The 15,820-nt window shown below is 36.1% G+C and overlaps 2 protein-coding genes across 4 annotated transcripts in view; one reads left to right on the top strand and one right to left on the bottom strand.

Annotated features, from left to right (window-relative positions):
* The first annotated feature begins 5,706 nt into the window (after positions 1-5,706).
* LOC107722519 (lactosylceramide 1,3-N-acetyl-beta-D-glucosaminyltransferase B-like) lies at positions 5,707-10,255 on the top strand. The gene is made up of 2 exons (XM_016530886.1): positions 5,707-5,899; positions 8,363-10,255. The coding sequence occupies exon 2, from the start codon at positions 8,573-8,575 to the stop codon at positions 10,253-10,255; it is 1,683 nt and encodes a 560-aa protein (XP_016386372.1). The 5' UTR covers positions 5,707-5,899; positions 8,363-8,572.
* A 2,114-nt stretch (positions 10,256-12,369) lies between these two features.
* LOC107722266 (eukaryotic initiation factor 4A-II) overlaps positions 12,370-15,820 on the bottom strand; it is a 9,215-nt gene continuing 5,764 nt past the window's right edge. The window contains exons 8-9 of one of the 3 annotated variants that reach the window (XM_016530549.1): positions 13,327-13,406; positions 12,370-13,231 (exon numbers count right to left, since the gene is read on the bottom strand). In XM_016530549.1, the coding sequence (XP_016386035.1) occupies positions 13,087-13,231; positions 13,327-13,406 (225 nt within the window). In that variant the 3' untranslated portion in view covers positions 12,370-13,086. Of the gene's footprint in view, positions 13,232-13,326; positions 13,438-15,820 lie in introns of those variants that run through there. The other 2 variants (XM_016530558.1, XM_016530567.1) reach the window with 2 other exon arrangements.

Genomic DNA, 15,820 nt, shown 5'->3' with positions numbered 1-15,820 from the left:
TCTAAATGCTCTAAATGCTCATCTTACAAAGTTACTGCCCCTCTACCATAGAACACAATACATATGTACCTTCATTAAAATCATTAAAAATAATTACTCTTATTTTAGTGCAAGTAGGCTAAACTGCCATGTCCCCAAGTAAGCTTGCATAACTTCAGCCACAAATATAAGTAATAAAAATCAAACAAATTCCAATTTTTTCAATATTGTTGTATATTCTTATTTATAATATTACGCAAAATGCGATATCCGCCGAGTTATTCTGTCATGATTTCTCCCTTTTTTTTCCAAACCGCGACAAACGCCAGTCTCCCTTTTCTGCAGAATGCGATATATCCGCTCAACCAATCACAGCGCACCATTCCACGCATTTTAAACAGTAACAACCAATCACAGCGCACCATTCCACGCATTGTAACCCGTAACAACCAATCACAGCGCACCATTCCACGCACTCTAGACAGTAATGGCGGCGCTTTGAATACACCCGGCATCCTAGTTTTTCTCATCTATTTTGTACTTTGTGATCAACAAACAAAAAAAACAAATTAACTGCTATATCGCGTTCATAATCGCGGATGAGTCACATTCGATTATGAACGTGATATTGCGTAGCTTGTCAGTGTGTTTTTATTTATGCCATTAATGTTTTTGTTAATACAGCGTATAGCACTAGTCAACTAAATGAATGTAACATGGCAAAGATGAATGCACTTTTGGAAGTTGAATGTAAGGGAAATGTCATTTTGGAATTTCTGTGGTTTAATGTGATATTGTTGTACATGTATGTTCATGATTAAATTTTCTTTTATTGTTGTAATTAATTTATAGTATTAACAAGATGACCCGTTGAATTCTTTTTGGAGCTATGACTGATTGAATGTATTTTTAGTCCAGTGCCTGCAAATAAGATTAGTATTGACCAAGTTCAGAGGCTGTCATATGTGGATCAACTTACTATGTTGTGTATTTTCAACAGTTTCAATATGAAAAATAACTTTTATATTGATTCAATGGATTTAGTGCATTTTGGAGAAGGAAAAAAAATCTGTGTCATGGATTTATTGCATTTTGGGGAAAAAATAATACAATTTTATAATAAATCTTTGAAAATCAAAATCTGGATTTGAATTTTTTATTTTATTATAACCTAAAGATGCTATGTGAACGTTTGAAAGAGAAAATAGTGGTTTTCATCTTGCCACTTGGTAAAGAAAACACATTTTTACTCAAATTAATCAAAATGGATTTATAGCGTTTTGGAACCAAACTCTTCAAATATAAGTAATAAAAATCAAACTAATTCCAAATTTTTCAATATTGTTGTATATTCTTATTTATGTTTCTCAACAAAATATATATATTTTTTGTTATTTATACATTTTTAATGCTTAAAGTCTTTAAAACGTACCGTGTCCCTGAGTTGAATGTCCCCCCTGTTACTCTGATGGAAAGTCCCTCTGAACAAGCCCTTTGAATGTTTCTAAGCCCTTTGGAAATATACTACTTTTTGGTGGCAAACTATCTTCAAGAAGCAAAGTAAGTAACACTCCTTAATTTACCCCTTTTTCAATGTTTTAGAATGATTCACTGATGTGGTAAGGCATAACATGTCCACTCTGTTATGCTTATTTATAGTGGAAACTGATCATTTTTTGTAATTTTGAAAATGTGGTTATTAAACAGGTTAAAAATCTTCCTCAGTGATCACTATGCACTAGCTTGTTGTTCATCACATGAGTAGCAATGGCTGACTTAAAATGTCCCTCATGTTACTGTTCACCCTGTTACTGTTTTGCACACACTCTAAAAAACACTGGGTTAAAAACAACCCAATTTGGGTCCAAAGTATTTATATTCTGTATCTTTATGAATAAAATCATTTATTTTATGCAACGCATCAGGCTTTTCCATCACACGAAAAGACCGACGCGACGCTCAATTAGGTGACTCCTGAAACCTGTATTTTACCGAAGGAATGTATCAATTCGATGGCGCTTAGAACTGCTCTCTCCTGAAGAAGACGCAAAATCTCCACGATAAATAACTCAACTACTGGGTTACGTCTGACCCAGGATCTGAGTAATACAAAAACTACCCAAACATTGGGTTGTTACATTTGACCCAGGAGCTGGGTAACACAAAAACTATCCACACATTAGGTTGTTACATTTGACCCAGGAGCTGCGTAACACTAAAAATACACTCAACCCAGCATTTGGGTTAAAAAAAATTACCCAGGATTTTTTTAGAGTGCAGTAACAGGGTGGACATATTGTAACAGTGGATGTAAAAATTTGATAAACAAGTTTACAGCATGTATTGGTACTTACTAATTAATTTGTTGAGATGAGATGAGAATGTCCTGTAACAGGGTGGACAGTTGAGAATTTCGTGAAAAATTATTAAAGAATAATATCCTGAGCTGGACCAATATATTTTTCTTATAGTGTAACAAGCCCTTCTTCAGATAAAATGATTATATCATGGAAATGTAAAAAAATTTTGATAGAACATTACCATGCTGAAATGGCACCGAATAGTAAGAATGGCCCGTTTATGTGTGTGTGAGTGTATGGTTTCCTACAAAGAAATATAGCCTAGAAAATACAAAACATTAGCCTACACTGGTATAACATCACTGCATTACGTACACACATTTTTACATATAAAATCACATTTCTTATCAATATACATTTAATGATTAACAATAAAGATGAAAAATAAGAACAAAGACGCACATTACAGAAGCGCGTCTATATAAACTCAACATAATCCCCGCTTATAAACTAACAATCATGTAGACTACTTCAAGGATGCACAAATAAAGATATAGGTGCAAACAGCCTACAGTGACGTCAACCTTGGTTTTAATAAGCAGTTCGTTTATCACACGGAACTGTATTGTGAAACTCTGATGAGTCATGCATCTAGCAAGAACTTAAATATAACAGATATATTTTCAAGCAAAATAATCATATTGATTCAAGCATTTAACATTTATAAGTTAATTTAATGTCGTAACGAACAATATTGCACAAATTATAGCGATCACAAAGAAGGTCCTTACTCTGTCCCAAATGCGTAGCCTATAGTAAAGTGGATATAGGCCTACAGTATACAACACCCCATCAGTTACATTCAGTTCTACTTCTATACTCTTAAAAAATATTTAAAGGCTGAAATGCAATGGGGGAAAAAACTACTTTTTTTTATTCTAAACTTTATTTGAACATGTAATGCATGTTAGTAGGCTACATAACATGTTATTTTGTTAGTCACCAAACCAATATTTTTTTGTTTGTTTAAAATTTGGCTGTCATTTTTAATGTTAGGTCATTTTTATGCTAATTGTTAATGTTCATGCTAATGTTAAAAAGTGCATATGGCTGCTAATTTTTGTTGTTTGTTGGTTTTCAACGTAATACTTGGTGAAATGATTTCAAGAGTTTTTGAACATTTCCAGCACATTTTAACAATAGATAATACTGATAACCATGATTATTTAACCGTGATATGAAATTTTCATACCATTTCATCTCTAATCTATACATTTATACATTATAGTATTTCTTCCTGAATAGTAGCCTAAAGTCGTGGACTAATGGTTAGAGAGTCAGACTTGTAACCCGAAGGTTGTGGGTTCGAGTCTCTAGTCCGGCAGGAATTGTTGGTGGGGGGAGTGAATAACCAGCACTCTCTTCCACCCTCAATACCATGACTGAGGTGAGACCCTTGAGCAAGAACCGAACCCCCAACTGCTCCCTGGGTGCCGCAGCAATGTGGCTGCCCATGGTGTTTGTGCACTTGGATGGGTTAAATGCAGAGCACAAATTCTGAGTATGGGTCCCCATACTTGGCCACACGTCCCTTCACTCACTCACTTACTGTTAGACCTACCTGAAAAACTTAAAGCCCTGTTTATTTCATTTGTATCTTTGTGCTAACATTATTAAAATGCAAGGTTACATGAGTCAAAAACAATGAAAACAATAACCTTTTTCCTTAAAAATTATGTTAATAATAATACTTTCCTGAAAGATCATGCTCTTTGTTGTTTTATTTTTGATAATCTTGCGTATTAAAATCGTATGAAAACGGACTATTACTCAGCGCTGTTTTGATCCCCCCACCTGTCAGACCAGAGTTGCGCCCCTGCTAATTGTTTGGTATGGTGCGATTCCAAATTTAGCGGGGCCAGGTGGATACAACCCACATAGCAATTTTTCTCTGGCCCAGCTCCGGCCCACACAACCAGCTTTTGCTTGGCCCACATACCGCAATGTATTACGGTACTAGTGTGGACCAGGTCTGGATTCCAGACAAGGGCCACACATGGGCCATTACTGGCCCAAGTCTCAGCCAAGTTAATTACCCATAACTGGCCCTGAATTGGGCCAGATCAAAATGTAACAATGGAACCAAAACACAACCTTAAGTAAACCATATCAACACCAATCTTTAACCAGAAAGCCCAAAACTGAGCCACACCTGAGCCTGATCCAGGTGAACTAAACCTGCCAGCCAAAATATGGGCCATGACAGAGCCAGATCTCAGCCACCTGTATGACCATAGCTGGCCCTATTCTGATCCTATACGCTGGACCAGATGGGTTCCACATGTCAGCCTCAACAAAACCATAACCAAGCCACTTGATACACACCCCTCCCAGATGAATAGTCACAACAACGGCTGCAATCGGATCATTCCAATTCGTGAATGAATCGTTTGGTGCGATTTGCGAACCGATTTAAAAGGTTCATTGAAAATAATCAGTTCGTTCTTGAATTAGACACCGCTTCTGCGTGTCAGAGCACGTGATATATTATAAGGAGTACCGATATGTTTTATGAAATGTAGTGAAGTAAAAAGTACGATCTTATGCTTTCGAATGTAGTGAAGTAAAAGTAAAAGTTACTCAAAATAAAACTACTCCAGTGAAGTACAGATACTTGAAAAATGTACTTAAGTACAGTAACGAAGTAAAACTACTCCGTTACTGTCCACCACTGAAGATACCTATATAAAGTGTGATCAGGCATTCGTATATTGTTCAATGTTCTGTTGAACACCCAGATCACAGAGCTACCAAACATCTTTTTGCATTTGTACTTTTGTAAATCTAAAAAAAGTGCATTAGGTAATATATGAACTGAAGTTTAATGTCATTTGTAAGCAGGGATGGGCAGTTTTTCAGATACATGTAGTTAAAAAAACGTATTTGTAATAGCCTACAACATACTTTTTTGTATTTTAAAGCCTTTGAAAAAAAATCGAATGTAATTTGCATTTAAGTACGTTTTTTTTCCACACAGTATTTTGTATTTGTATTTAAATACATTTTTCCACACAGTATTTTGTATTTGTATTTTAAAAACATTTTCATGTATTTGTGCCCATTTCTGTTTGTAAGCATTTTAATTTACATTACATCTTGATTGATTAACAGATCATTATTTAATGTTTAATAAATTCATTAGTAAATATTAACAAGCACATGATCTCATATTTCTAGCTATGTGAATATATAAATAATGATCTGTTAAGCATTATGCAATGTTTGTTAATGATTTATTAATGAAGGTTATAAAGTAATACCAATATAGGTTTACATTTCAGAAACCTGGTCAACAAATGGACATTTCTACAAGCGTCTCCTTTAACATTAATTTAAACAAATACGGGAGTGTCCTACTGTCCTTCATTACTCAAACACGCTCACTCTTTGTGGTTCGGTTACTTCACGACAACATCTGCAGGGCAAGGTTCGTCACCGAGCTTGCTCTGGCTGGTCACTGATGTCTGAAACTGGTGTAGAGAAAAGTTAACGTTTAGCCTAGTCGATGGAGACGCACTTGAGTTTGGAGCTTTAATTAAAACATGCTGCGAATCGACCTGGTAAGACCGTCTTATGTTCTTTATGCTGTAGATTTTTGTTTTAAAATATGTTTTGCTATATTCATTCGTTATCACATTTAGCCTACCGACATTTGCGAGTCATAGGCTAAGTAATACGTAAAAGTTAAAAATAGTACAAACACACTTTTAAAGCATTTAACTGAAATAAAATAATAATAAAAAAGTGTTGAAATTATAAAACAAAAGTTACTGTTCAAAATGAAGGCAAAACGTATTTGGCCACGTTCATCTGTGTGAACTTGAGGAGAACTGACTTCAGATATCCACTGAAAAACAAAGTTAAATGTCATTTAAAAAAATCATTCAAACGCTCAGACAAGCAAAGTTAGTTTTGATAAAAAGTCCAGCATCATTTGTTTGCAGTTGCTAGGCTATATATTTGGTTCGACGTGTCTCCAGATATTTTTTGTGGCCACTGTGGCTTAGTTTTGAAATCTAAGCTTTCATGTTCCAGACACCTGAATTACCTTAAAGGGTTAGTTCACCCCAAAATGAAAATTCTGTCATTAATTACTCACCCTCATGTCGTTCAAAACCCGTAAGACCTTCGTTCATCTTCGGAACACAAATTAAGATATTTTTGATGGAATCTGAGAGCTCTCTGACCCTCCATAGACAGCAACGCAACTGAAATGTTCCCAGACAGAAACATAGTAAGGACGTAAATCCTGTATAGTGATTTATCCTATATAGCGCTTGCATAAAGCAAGTAGTGCATACACTTGTAGCTGTTATGTATCTTTGTAAGTCATTGTAAGCCCTCTTTTGAGGCACGCGCAAGCGCACTTTGTGATACTCTCCAAAACTCTCGGGGGAGAAGAATTGTTGAATAAAGTCGTCGTTTTGATTAATGACAGAATTTTCATTTTGGGGTGAACTAACCCTTTAAAACCTTAAGATTGTTTTAAATGAGAGGACAGAGTATCGTGCCATTCTCATTTTTTCTAATGAGTCAGATGAATACTGGTGAACCCTTGATTATGTTGTTATGTGATGTTGAAATGATTCACATGTTCAACAAGTAGCATTCTGAAATTTCTTGTGAATTGTTAACCAAAAATGATCATTCTGTCATCATTTACTCATTCTCACGTCGTTTATTAAGTCTTGAAGTTACTTAGAAGTGTGGGAATAACCATTCCATGGAATCTGAAGCATTATTCAAGTGGCACTTTTCTTTTTTCCTGTCTTTATTCAGGAGTTTCAGACATACCTAATCATTTAGGAAACATAAAACGTGTCTGGCAGTCTGCAAGTTTAAATTGTCTTGTGCGAAACTACCAAAAAGTACTAAACTACTACATTTATTGTGATTAAAAATGGCATTTACACTATTAATTTCTTAGTTTTGCCAAGTGATTGGTAGAAGCTCAGAGCTCTGACGTTTCTCTGTTGTCCTCTGTTTTCTCTGTTGAGACCCTCAGGCCTGTTTTCTCTTCACATTTGCATTTACATTGCATAACATTTGCATCACAGTACTTTAGATGCAAGGGTATGCTGCATTTTCTTTTAGCATAGCATAGAGAAATCATTCTTTTATTCTTATATTATTCATATATTTTATTTTGTTGTAGTTACTTGTTACATTATGACAAACACTGAAAAAATCTTGCAAGCCTAAATTTACAAATTCAATGTAAAGTTTACTCAAGACAGTGCTGAGAGTTTGCAAAGATTGACACAATAGAAGATTCTGTGTCAAACAGATTATATATAGACTGAATAAGCTCTACCACATTGAAAAATTCACAACTCAAAACGAATTTTCCAGTATATATAGAATGGAAAATTAGTTTTGAATTGTGAATCGTGAGAATGATCTTTCAGTGTGGTAGTGCCTTTTTTTATATCATGGAAAGATTTATTATAGCTTAAACTAAACCTTGTTTCACAGTTGGACAGACTAGATTCATGCAAAACAGGATGTTTTGAAATGAGATACATTAGAAATAACCAACCAGGCTTGCGTTACCATTTACTTTGAATAAAACACATCCAACACCACTGAAAGTAGAAGGACACTGCACTTTGTGTTGCACTCCTGTGTTGGATTTGCATGTAAAGGAGTAAAAAAAGTACTTTCACTTTTTTCTTTTTTTCCCCATGCAAATTAATTTTGTATAGATTAAATCTGTTAAAAATGGGAATATTCTTAGTAGAAGGCATATCTGTGTGTTACTATGGGAGAACGTAAGGAGAAGATAATTCAGTTCACCAAAAAATGACAATTATGTCGACATAAGGGTGAGTAAATGAAGACAGAATTTTTATTTTTGGGTGAATTATGCCTAAAGTGACTTTCCAGGTTAAATGTAAATAAAAAAATATTCAGGCAACTGAATTTTTGATTGATCACTTGATCTCGTTATCACACTTTCTCACAACATGGTTGGTCATTCTTGTCCAAGTCCATTGAAGTTGTCCCGTATGTTTCTCTTACAGACTTTGACCATCACACCGGAAGCACCTCATTGGTCTTTTTTCTCGGCAAAGGCTTCAACATCAATGCCAGCTGAGCAATCACAGTACCACACTATTTCCTTGTCTCATATTGGAACCCAGACTTGGACACGGTTTGAAGACTGCTATGACTCTTGATGAAACAGCCAGGGATCTCATGAATTGCAACTGGAGCCAAAGTTCAGAGGAGCCATGATATTTCTCAAAATGCCTAGATTAAAAAAAAAACAACTACAGCTAATAATAATAGGCTTTAGTACCGTAGTGCTCATGGCGTACTGGGAAAAGATTGACAATAACATTGTAACCCATGTAATGTCTTTCTCGTACCGCTACCTTCTCAATAGCTTCACGTTCATTAACGCAAGCTTTAGAGTCAATCCTGAAGATGCTATCAAGTACAGCAATCGCAGATACCTAATAAACCACGAGAGGAAGTGTGGTGAAAAAGATGTTCTTCTCCTGCTCTTTGTGAAAAGCTCCTCTGAGAACTTTGAAAGAAGATGGGCCATTCGCTCTACTTGGGGAAACGAGGCGTACATTGAAAGGACGCTGGGTGTTACTGTAAGGGTGTTGTTTGCTCTTGGCCTCCATCCTGAACCAGAGCAAAGAAGACGACTTCAGATGCAACTGTTGTTTGAAGACCAAAGATATCATGACCTCATCCAGCAGGACTTCATAGACACCTTCCACAATCTTACTCGGAAGCTACTTTTGCAGCTTGGCTGGAAAGAAACCTACTGCCACCGTGCCCAGTTCCTCATGTCTGCAGACGATGACGTCTTTGTCCACATTCCCAACTTAATTCACTTCTTGCAAGGGATTGGCCGGAGTAACGGCAAAAACCTTTGGATAGGAAGGGTGCACCGTGGTTCACCACCCGTCCGAGACAAAGAAAGCAAGTACTACGTGTCCCAAGACTTGTACCCATGGTTGTCTTACCCAGACTACACCCCTGGCTCTGGGTATGTCCTCTCCAGAGATGTGGCTACCAAAATCTACCAAGCTGCACTCACCATAAACGCTTCCTTTCACATTGATGACGTCTTCCTCGGGATCTGCGCCAAAGTGATAGATATTGCTCCCAAGGACCATGCGTTCTTTTCGGGAGAGGGAAAAGCTCCTTATCACCCTTGTATCTACAACCAGATGATGACTTCACATGGACACGTCAGCGATATCCGGGAAATGTGGAAGCGTGTAACAGAAGCTGAAGCTGGCCAGATACCCTCAGGACTGATTCGGAGGCTCTACTGGCTTGGCTGGAAAGAAACCTACTGCCACCGTGCCCAGTTCCTCATGTCTGCAGACGATGACGTCTTTGTCCACATTCCCAACTTAATTCACTTCTTGCAAGGGATTGGCCGGAGTAACGGCAAAAACCTTTGGATAGGAAGGGTGCACCGTGGTTCACCACCCGTCCGAGACAAAGAAAGCAAGTACTACGTGTCCCAAGACTTGTACCCATGGTTGTCTTACCCAGACTACACCCCTGGCTCTGGGTATGTCCTCTCCAGAGATGTGGCTACCAAAATCTACCAAGCTGCACTCACCATAAACGCTTCCTTTCACATTGATGACGTCTTCCTCGGGATCTGCGCCAAAGTGATAGATATTGCTCCCAAGGACCATGCGTTCTTTTCGGGAGAGGGAAAAGCTCCTTATCACCCTTGTATCTACAACCAGATGATGACTTCACATGGACACGTCAGCGATATCCGGGAAATGTGGATGTGGGAAACAGAAGCTGAAGCTGAAGCTGGCCAGATACCCTCAGGACTGATTCGGAGGCTCTACTGCACTGTCGCGAAAGTGAGGCTTCTATGTGTACCATTTCTTTCAAACTCTTACCCATGTAAAGCAGCTTTCTTTTGAATACGAGTTATTAAAATGGAAAAGAACTCATATATATATATACATATATGTGTGTGTGTATGTATATAGAAGTCAGATTACTATTATTAACTTTGTACTGTATTGCAAAGGGCCAGTACGTTAGATTGGTTCGGTAAGGAATTCAGTGGTGTGTGCCGAGAAATAAAAAAGTAATTTACTGCAATTAACATGAAATAAAATTTAAAATTTAAAATTGAGATGAAACTAAATGAAAGCACAGTCTTCACTATGCAACATGTAAGTCATATTCAATGAAAAGAAAAAGTTTAGGTCAACTCAAAAGTCATCGGTAGCACTACTGGATTATGAAAAATCAATAAATCTGTTATCTTGGGAAGCAAATGATCAGCATGCACTTCGTAGGTTCCTGCATTAAGCTGACTTGCCATCAAATTAATTTGGCTTTCTTCTGTTTATATCTGGTTTTACTTGCATGTATATACTGTATTCATATTTCTCCTCCATTCTGTCTCAGTTTTAACAGCAGATATCAAATTTTGTCTTACAACTATCAACTGAAAACACTCAAATTCAAAATGTTTTTCTGTTTAGAACTGATATTTCTCCTAAATGTAGAGAAATTTAAAGAGCTTACAACAGGGCAGAGCTTAGATTGACAATCAAAGGTTGACTAAAAAGAGATGGCGCCCAGTTACATTAAATACATCCATTCTCTGAACCACTTGCCCTATGTAGAGTTGGCATGAATTGATGGCCAGTCCATTGCAGGTCTGATTGAAAACAGGAAATATACAGTATATATATATACAAGTCTAGGTTACACTTTTCATTGTTTAATGGTGCTTAGAAATATTACCCCTTTACAAAGCCACATACCGTATTTGGATTGATTTTGACATAAAGATCAGTAATGTCTTTGTAATGCCTTGTGGGCAGCGCACAGACATGTAGCGCCGTTGCGCTTCGGGCGTCCCGAGTTCAAGTCCCAGCTCGTGGACCTTTCCCGATCCCACCCCCCTCTCTCTCACCCACTTCGCTTCCTGTCGACTGTCCTATCTAAATAAAATGCATAAAAAAAAGATCCTAAAACATTCTTCTGTCATTCCACATATTACACTCTCTAGGTCAACACCAGTCTCTGTTGAAGCCTATCATCCCATGCATTGTTACTCTGTTAATGATTAAACTGTTACCTGTACAAGGTGTGGTTTTGCATACTTTACCAGAGAGCGGAATATTTTTCTGCACTTTGGTCTTCAAGTGTGCTTCCTTTATTGAAGCAGATTACATTTTTACCTCTCCAGAATATTTATAAAAGGCAGGAATATTATAATATATAAAATGAATATTATATTCTTATAAAAGAATATTGAATTTTTAATTAAACTTAATTTGACTATGCTCCGCCTGTTTTTGGCATATACACCTTATTGGACTGGTATAAAATAATTCCTGCTACAATTTCTTGTATCAGAATTATTTTTTTAATACAATAAGCACAATTAATGGTTAACAATGAAAACAGAGGTCAGGAATCATATCAGTGGTATTCGATTGCAAAAACTCAAGCAAACATGAATGAACAATGTCTAAATCTTGGCGTTTGATTTGAATGAGGCGAGCGACAGTTTTTGTTCTTCTAATGGACTAGTTTGGCTTTACTAGACATCTTAAGGCTTAGGACTATGTGTGATCATGTGTCTTCAATAGCCACACAGGAAAATGGGCAGATTTGCATTTCAAATTTACTCAACAGGAGACGTTTGAAATTACAAACCTGAAACTTTGAAGGTACAAACGACTTTCCGGAGAAAGGTAAATCCGATTGTTCAGTAAGGGATTCATGCATATACATTACCTGGCCAACAGTATGTGGATACAGTCTACTAATAAAGTTCCGCAGTGATGATATTTTTATAGGCCAACCTGAAAGTTAAGCACCCTGGGGGGCAACTATGGTTGCTACTAATAAGAGTTCAAAGGAGCTGGCAACCATAATTAGCTACCAATGCTTTTGGGAAATGCACCCCTGGTTCCCTCAACAAACCCAATGGGGATTTTCCATTGGCGTTTGGCTTATTGCAGAAAACAAGTTGTGACTGAAAATGAAAACTAATAATCATAAGCTTTTGCCAGTGTCGTTTAATGTCCCGAAATGGGGTTCTCCTATTGTTTTTTTTTTTTTTTTTTTGAAAATCATTCATTTACGAAAAATAAACTGCAGTAATTTCTCAGATTCAGTGTCAGATAAACCAATTCAAAAGACACTGTACAACAATTAATGGACAGAATAATCATCCTCTTTATTGCCAAGTGGGCCAAACACTACATGGAACATTGAGCTAAGGTGTTAAGACCCACTTTTGAAGAGGACTTCACAAAAAGAAGTACTTGATAAAACAATATACATTTAAAGTAATACATTCCACAAAACTTAAAAAGTGCCTTTATATTACTAAATAGGTGAAGTGAACCAAGTTAAACTGCACACATATGTTAGCATAACATAATTGGCAGACTTAATGCAGCACTTGTATCTTTTAGTCCACAAGTAAATTACTAAACGATAAAGAACACCTAACACGTACATTTTGAACATTTCCAGGGAAAAAATACCTGAAAAAGAATACATGTAAAGAACCCATGTTTTGTAAACACCACCACCAGTAAATACTGATATGGTTGGAGTCTACAACAGTCCACACAGAGAGTCAACGTCACGTATCAAATTCGTAAGTCAGATCCGTAGCCGGCATTGAGGAGAGTAGTTTTTTTTTTTCTTCCAATAAAATAAAGCGCAAATGGAAGTGATCATTCGACAGCTATCCCTGCATTAAAAGCTCCAAAGTTTAAATCAGGTCAGCAACATTCATGGGCATCTCCTCAACAGTTGTATTGTAGAACGTCTCAATGTCTCGAAGAATCCTTTTGTCTTCTTCAGTAACAAAGTTGATGGCTACACCTTTTCTGCCAAACCGACCTCCACGGCCAATCCTGTGAAATGGTAATTATAGAGAAAACATCAACATTAAATGAATCATTGAATGCAGCCAGTGAGAAACATGTTGGCATCTTGACGTTTTACTCGCCTATGGATATAGTTCTCTCGATTTGTTGGCAAGTCATAGTTGATGACAAGTGAAACTTGTTGCACATCAATTCCACGAGCCTGAGGAACAGGGATTTCAGGGTCAGTCATGCTAAAAAGGACCAAAAATGTAACTCCGTTTTTTTTTTTGTGTAGTCTTTTTTTTAATGCCATGTCAGATTCTACAGCTATTTTCATGATAAAATCCAAGTAAAAAAAAAAAAACCTACACAAGAAGTTTGAAAGCCATTTTAAATAAAGAAATATTCTGGACTGACTGATAACCTTTACAAAGTACAGGAAATAATTTAAGTAAATTTACCATAAAAGTTTGTGATTTTGTTTCTTCACAATTCATGAATGTTTTCTTAGTGCTGAATCTTCTTACAACAAATCACTGTTTAGTTAATGATCATTTGTCCCAACGCTTGTAACTTTGTTCCTAATTTTATTACCATTTACGTGTCTTGGAAAAATTGCTTAAACTTGAGACAAATGTAGCTTTATACAGATAATAAAAATCTTGGTGGTATTGACCAAAAAGGGTTGCTCATAAAGTTGTCTTAAAAGACAGAGCAAGTAAAAAAAAAAAAAAAAAAAAAAAAAATGTATATATATATATATATATAAAAATAGTAATTCACTGGTAATTCACAAGACTTGAAACATGAATAAAATAGAAGACAATGAATTTGGATTACTACTAGTTGGATAACCTTTTATTTTTAGATTTATAACCACAGTAGCAATATATTACCATATTGTAATAATTTTTTTTAATGTAATTTCTTTTAAAGGGGTCATATGATGCGATTTCAATTTTTCCTTTCTCTTTGGAGTGTTACAAGCTCTTGGTGCATAAAGATCTGTAAAGTTGCAAAGACTAAAGTAGGGCTGAAACGATTCCTCGAATACCTCGAGTAACTCGAATACAAAAAAATCAGAGGCTTCGTTTAGTCCATTTACTGTAACGATACACGGAACACCGTTTCCCCACGGAACATTATTACTGACGCACAACCCGATAAACGCTGGACCAGACCATAGACTGTATAAAAACAGGGACCAGACTTTATAAAAAAAAAATACAAATAAAAAAAAAAAAGGGAAAAAAAACACTGGACATATTTAAGACCGTAAATCAATATGGTGGCTAGTTATAATGTCCCTACGTTAGCTATGTTTTGTGAAAGACTAAACGCCATTGTGCATAAAAATACCACAGAAAGAAAGTTAGTCAATATCACACGAAGAGTGCCAGTTTTCACCTCTAAAATCAGCATGATTACAAATGTGATTTTATTGAACAGTTCAATAAACAAGGTAATATTATGAAACTTACGTTTTAGACACTATATTGCCTGTTTTTGCTTTATTTTGCCAACAAAACAATTCCAAACACAGCCACAGCGCTGTTTTGCGCGTCTGTGCAACATGACCGCGATTCGTTCCTGAATGAATCAACCGTTTAAATGATTCGGTTCAATCGCAATGACTCACTTTTGGCGGTTTTATTTTAGTAACAGCCCAAATGTCTTATTTGACTGATTAAATGTAAGAATTTGACTCAAAAGATGATGCACACTAAAAAAAAATACAAAAAAGGCTTTATAGAAAGATAAAAATGCCCATAAAATGTAAAAATAAATGTAAACTTATTGGAACAGATTAATTTCTATCACTGCTGTGAACTGACCCGCACACAGAATATGAAGGATATCAAAAACAAGTTTCTCACACACACACAAGTACGTATAGGGACATTTAAGAGGGTTTATATTTTCCAAATAACTCTAATTTCATGTTGCAGAAAAATGTGTTTAAAAATCATGTATGGTCTCTTGTTCTTGCTCCAAGTTACCTTCCTGTCTTGCCTCTCTTGCCTCTCACAAAAGCCACAAAGCCTTCCTTTGGTTTAGGTATTTAGGTAATGCTTAGGTATTATTATTATTTTTATTACTATTATTTTGATTTATGCCTTAGTTTTAGTTTGTACGGTTTACCTTTTTTAAAGTAATGTGACATTGATTTTTGTATTTTTATTTTATTTTTGTATTGATATATTAGTATTTGCATTTTGAATGTAATTTGGCAATTAAAAACATTAAATGGGTTTAGGTTTTCACGGTTATTAATGTATGCATTTTCAGCAATAAAAATAAATTTTTCTAAACAGAAAACAAATTAGTTTATTTTAAGAGATCTACCTTATTATCTCTTGTATATTTAGTATTGCTCTTTAATAAAGAAATGACTTCTTATCCGATTACTCGATTAATCGATGGAATAATCCGTTGAACACTCGATTACTAAAATAATCGATAGCTCCAGCCCTAGACCCACATGTCTACGTCACGATGTGGGAAGATTTGCATAACGCCGCCCAAATGTTCACGCAAAGGCGGCGTAACTTTTAGCCGCCACCATGTCGTGAAGACGCTGTGTTTCGTTGTGAAAGCGAAACTTTGTTTGGTCTTCCAAAAGAGGACAATATC

The sequence above is a fragment of the Sinocyclocheilus rhinocerous genome, unplaced genomic scaffold (assembly GCF_001515625.1).
Source record: "Sinocyclocheilus rhinocerous isolate Xijiao unplaced genomic scaffold, SAMN03320098_v1.1 scaffold161, whole genome shotgun sequence".
In the NCBI taxonomy this organism is placed as follows: Eukaryota; Metazoa; Chordata; class Actinopteri; order Cypriniformes; family Cyprinidae; genus Sinocyclocheilus; species Sinocyclocheilus rhinocerous.
Note: the sequence above shows the minus strand (reverse complement) of the source record. Positions and strands in the feature narration are given on the sequence as shown.

What these genes read in the sequence shown, in the direction of transcription:
- LOC107722519 (XM_016530886.1), top strand. Translation starts at nt 8,573, where the DNA reads ATGATATTTCTCAAAATGCCTAGATTAAAAAAAAAACAACTACAGCTA.